Source organism: Papilio polytes, unplaced genomic scaffold (assembly GCF_000836215.1).
Source record: "Papilio polytes unplaced genomic scaffold, Ppol_1.0 DF824493.1, whole genome shotgun sequence".
In the NCBI taxonomy this organism is placed as follows: domain Eukaryota; kingdom Metazoa; phylum Arthropoda; class Insecta; order Lepidoptera; family Papilionidae; genus Papilio; species Papilio polytes.
The window spans coordinates 22191-28134 of NW_013524711.1; the positions used below are offsets into that span (position 1 = coordinate 22191).

General features: G+C 34.9%; 1 protein-coding gene across 1 annotated transcript in view; it reads left to right on the forward strand.

Annotated features, from left to right (window-relative positions):
• Nucleotides 1–2485, forward strand: part of LOC106103314 — a 2961-nt gene extending 476 nt beyond the window's left edge. The window contains exon 2 of the mRNA XM_013283086.1: nucleotides 1114–2485. Within this exon, the coding sequence (XP_013138540.1) occupies nucleotides 1114–2180 (1067 nt within the window). The 3' untranslated portion in view covers nucleotides 2181–2485. The remainder of the gene's footprint in view (nucleotides 1–1113) is intronic.
• The last annotated feature ends 3459 nt before the right edge of the window (nucleotides 2486–5944 follow it).

A 5944-nucleotide genomic window follows, 5' to 3' on the forward strand; every position in this document is an offset into this window, starting at 1 on the left:
AAATTAAAAAATATAGACTACTAGCTTTCCCACGCGACTCCGTCTGAGTGGAATTAAGAAAAAAGGAAAGTGAGTTGATTATGTGTTCTTCCAGACTATCGTCTACATCTATACCAGATTTCAATGAAATCCGTTCAACAGTTTAGGCTACAAAATCTAACAAACATCCATCCATCCATCTAAACTTTCACATTTATAATATTGGTATGGTGAAAGAATTTTTAAGATCGGCCCAGTAATTTTTTTAGTTATTCCAATATATAAAAAAAAAAAACTTTCCTCTTTGTAACATTACGAGTAGTATTAATTCCGAGTTTTTATCCGCATCAAAATATTAAATTACTTTTTTTATGGTTCACTAACTTTCGACTGCGACTCGGTCCGCGTAGATTTAAAATATAATTACAGTAAGTGTATGAGTTCTTCCAGACCATGCTCTACATCAGTGCTAAATTTCATGCAGATCCGTTCAGCCGTTTAGGCTACAAACTTTAAGAAATAACCATTTAAACTTTCGCGTTTATAATAATCGTAATTTTCAATTGCAAATGTCAAAATTCATTTACACAAATGTTAACGAAGACCTTTACCTTTATAGCTTTACTAGCTGTTGCCCGCGACTTCGTCCGCGTGGTATTAGAAAACATACGAACTATATAAATTACAAATAGCTACGTATCCCTCGGGAACCAGACATTTCTCGGGGATAAACCTTATCCCATGTGTACACCATACTTTGTTTTATATCTGTGCCAAATTTCAATAAGATATGTTGAACCGTTGCAGAATGATCGAGTAAACATTAAAAAACTAAATTAATGAATCCCACGGGAACCGTAATTATTCCCTGTATAAAAAGTAACCTATGTGTTCTTCCCGACTATGCTCTAAACCTGTGCCAAATTTCATGGAGATCCGTTCAGCCGTTTAGGCTACAAACGCTAACAAACATCCATCTAAACTTTCGCATTTATAATATTAGTAAGATGCTAACAATCTTTTGTGATGCTTGGCTTGTAGTTTTTGTCCCTTAAGCATCAGGGTTTTTTCCATTGGTTTTTGCGGCCGTGAATCGTGTTGGTGTGAAACTTAATTGTGAATGTTGTCTCCCAGTGCTGAGTGTCATCGTTCTCCATCATGTCGACTCATATTCTTGTCGCACGGTCGCCAAACTTCTCCAACAACCGCTAGAGGGCGATACCGATGTCACAGAATATACCCAACTGAAGCAACGCGACCGAGATATCACCAGCATAATAAAACAATTATTAGACAGTTCATCAGAAATAAACAGCGAACATCATAAAGGCCTCGCAAAGTTAACAATAGAACCATATAACAAAAATAAAAATAAAACTGCATGGTCAGGAAAAGATCCATTGCATTGGTTTGATAATAATAAAAAAACAGTCGCACCGCTGGCAATAATTGTGACTAACCTGCCAGAAATCACTAAAATAGAAGACAGAGATAAATATAAAGAAAGCAAATATTTTATACAGAATACAGATGAAGTGATATCTAATGATTCTAACCAAGAGGTAAGAGGTAATTCAAAAGAAACATTCGATAGAGATATGCATCCAAACGCGAAACATAATTTAACAGAAGATCTAAATAATAATGAATTAATTGAGAACAGTGATATAGTAGATCTCGACTTTTCCGGTGAAAGTATGAATATATCTAATTATTTAAATAAACAAAATAATTCAGCGAATACTGATATCGCTTGGGAAAGTCAAGATTTTGATGAGTTGGTAAATAAAGATGGATCTAACGAAAAGATATACAAATCTATAGAAATTGAAGATAAAACAAATGATTTTAAGTCAGACAATAAGGAGACAATTGACACATTTGAAGATAAATTAGTAGACAATACATTAAAGGTAGATTTTCCAGACAACACTATAAACAAACAAGAAGATAAAACAGTAAATGAAGACCAAGAAAATTTAATCAATCTCTTATTAGACAATGATTTGGATATTGTGGAATATCATAATAATGACGTAACGAATGATCATCCTTTAAATGGTTCTAAAATTAATTTGAAATTTGGACATTCCACCGACGACAGTAAAATAAAAACTTATAAAGGTGACGAACGTAAATGTAGGGATCATCACGGACACAAAACTCCAATATATAATTTATCTTTTTTATTCAATAGATAAATCTGTAAAATTCACACAATCTAGATAATATCCATTTTAATCATATTGTAAAGCAAATAAAAACATCACTACGCGATAAGTGTTGTAAAACAATAAATAAAAATACATCAAAGCATACAAACGTGTTTATCTTGAAAGCAATTTTCATCCTTGTCTATACATATGAATTAACTAGCTATTCCCATGCGGCTTCATCCGCATGAAATTATGAAAATTTTGTGTTATTGTTTACATTTGTCAAATTATCAATAGCAAATGTCAAACTGACTTGACATAAACCTCGGCAATCTTGCTTTAATGTTGGCAGCAACTTATGGTCTCTTTCCCGCATTAGGGATTTTATCCAAAATATTTACCTTTTAACTTTAATGGCGTGAAAATATATAGCCTAAAGCGTGACGTTAGTGTAAGGCTTTTATTAAAAAAAAGAATTATTCAAAAACATGTTGTAATTGCTGACATCTTAGGCATCAAAGAAGAGAGTGTTTACGCTTTATTGTAACAGTATAGATTATTCTGTTTGTACGAGTATATCGAAAAAAAAATCATTTTACATACAAATTTTGTATCTGATATTTTTGTTTCTGAGCAGACAAAATCGCAGGCGACCGCTCGTTTTTAACTACATTGGAATCATACTTATTTCTTAAAAAAAACAGTCGAGGTCGTTAATTTCCTACCCATTGGTGAGATATAATTCCATGCTTACATTACGATTAAATATTTGAACAGCGAATTTAATTCTTCGACTGTAATGTTATATGGTAAACTGGTAGAGCGTGTTATTTGGTACAATGGCGGACAGCGTGCCGACTGTCACGCGGTACACTCGCGCTCGAAATCGTTACAATGGTACGCGCGTCACTTTGCTATAGACGCGCACAAAAGTGTTACACAATACACTGAGTGACATCAATAAATCAATAAGATGCGTCCACACTACGAGTAGAGAGATTATGTCAACACGCGTAAATTAATTTTATAGCACTAGTTGTTTCCCGTGAATCCGTCTGTGCATAATAAAAAGTAGTCTATATATGTTTCCACACTTTTACAACTGTGGTAAAATGTATTTATGTTATTAGTAAGAAGTAAGAATTCCGTGCTATTTCATACTTGTGGTAATAAAAAACCTAATAATCCGTTTTAGAGTTACTTGCTAACAGCCAAACATTTTTTTTATGTATTTATTAAGATAAATAAAATGACAGTGTCTATGTATAGATTTTTTTTCATTATTTGTCTGTTTGTCCGCAAGTTCTAATTAAGTCCCTTTCTCTTTACCTCCCTTTTCTTATAAGGAGAGGATGGGAAGGCGAAGTGGATTTGACGGTGGAGAAGATGCATAGGAAGGGGAAATATCCTCTTTATATTATTCTTTATGTGCGTCTCCTCCTCCGTCGGATAAGGGTAGGCAGCGCATCTGCAATTGCGGCTGTCTATGGGCAGTCGCTTCGCCATTTTAGCGGATTCAGGTGGCCGCTTGCTCGTTTGCCACCTTATGTTATAAAAAAAAAGTTCGCGATTGCTTCGGGTTAATCTCCTACACGGCTTTATTGATTTAAAGGGAATTTTAAGGGTAACTGATGCACGGTTATCCAATTTTCAAATATAAGGCTCTGTTAAAGTTTATATCGGATGATGGGATTCAAAACAAGTTCATAGAATGTTCGTTTTAATTATTTATCGGCCACTACGGTGTGGTAACACCTTTACAATTGAAAACTTTCTTAGCTTATAATCTCGGATTGCCTTCATCTTCGTCAGTTTGCAGGAGACCGATGTTCAGGTCGACAAACTATTTTCTATCTCTGATCTAAAAATCTTTAAGGTGAGTTTTAACTATCATTATAAAAAAAACTAACTAAAATAGTTTTTTTAGCAAATCCATTTGAATTTCATTTGGTCACAAAATTAATATAATCTAGTAATACATATAACTAGCTTTCACCCGTCTTCGTCTTCGTGGAAGAAAATAAAGTGGCGTATGTGTTCTTCCAGATTATCCTCTACATCTATACCAAATTTGATCGAAATCGGTTCAGCCGTTTGGGCTATAAACTCTAACATCCATCCATCCATCTAAACTTTCACATTTATAATATTAGTACGATTAATTAGATAGTACAGTTGTTATTAATTCCTCGGGTGTAAATACATACAAACCCTTACGAAACTGTGTCAGCTAAAAAAAAATATTAAAAAACAACAATTTATTCTGTCGGCAAATTTTTCCGAATGCATAATGAAAATTTGATGAATACACAAAGTATGCAAAACACGATCCGCGGTAACACTTTCACACCAGTACAGTACAAAGTAGCAGTACACAGTACTAAACACTCGCCGACATAGAAGACAATCCATTTGATAGTCGCCATCGCATACATCAGACAGTCGTCAAATGAAAGTAAATCTTCATTATTATTATTTATTAAAGGTGATTTCCTCCCTTTCCACTCATTGTTTAAGGAAATCAAAACAAAGGGAAGTTCGTATTGAGAGACATATTCTTTTACTGTACGTCCCCTATTCGGCTGATTGAAGGTTAGGCAACGCAATTACAAATCTATGGGTGGATCGCTATACGACGTTTCTACTTTCAACCACCATCTTCCTTCTCCTACTTCCGTAGTGGCGCAACGGGTTTTTGTCCTCCACATAACTCTGTTATCCGTCATCTCAGACACTCCCTTCTTGATTATGTCACCTTTCACGCAATCCTTCTCTTTATACCTCTACCGGTGTAATACACTCATAACTAACGTTTTTCTTCCAATTTGCAATAAAAAAAAATCAAACAAAAAAATGGGACCCACCTGCAAGCATTACCTTTCGGATAAAAAAAGAATTATCAAAATCGGTCCACTAGCGGCGGAGTTATGCCGTAACACACATAAAAAAAAAACATACAGAGGAATTGAGTACCTCCTTCTTTTGGGAAGTTGGTTAATAATTCCCACCGCGTCTTCCATGAAATCATAGGTAATGTGCGTGAAAATAAAAGTACTGTACTATGTACTGCCATATCTTACTGCACTCGTGTGAAAGTCCCGAGGGGATTGCGATGTCGGTTGTAATTAATGACATAGCTCGGCCGCGGATAGTTTTTTTTACGTACAGCCATGTTTTTAATTTAATTCACATAACCTTTGGTCCCTGAATACAACCGCGCGGAATAAAAGAAAGTAAGTATAGACTCTGTTCTCCATCTGTGCCAAAATTCATGGAGGTTTACCTTACAATCATCCATCCATCTAAACTTTCGCATTTATAACGTTAGTAAGATTCTAACTTGTACTAGATTGCGAAAGTATTCTTAATTCTTTCGTTCTGTTTTAATGGATTTCTTCCCTTTTCTTGTTTGTGACAATGTATTGTAGAAACAATGTCATTGTTCGGAGCAACACGTCGCTGCGTCGCACGGTCTACTTGTGTCACGAAAACAACGCACATCTTGCACACATGCAAAAAGAGAACGTTCTAGAACGACTTTTTGTCGGTATCTAAGTTAGTGGGATAATCACAAATTATTATTCTTCAAGACAATACAATTAATAGATTTTTTAATCGCTGTTACATTCTGTAAAGCGTTTTTAACGAGCTGTTGCTCGCGACTTCATCTGCGCAGTATTAAAAAAATGCGACTTATATATAAACGAGCTGTTGTATTAAAAAGCATTCGAACTATATAAATATAAAAGCTACGTATCCCTCGGGAACCGGACATTTCTCGGGGATGAAGCTTATCCCATGTGTACTCC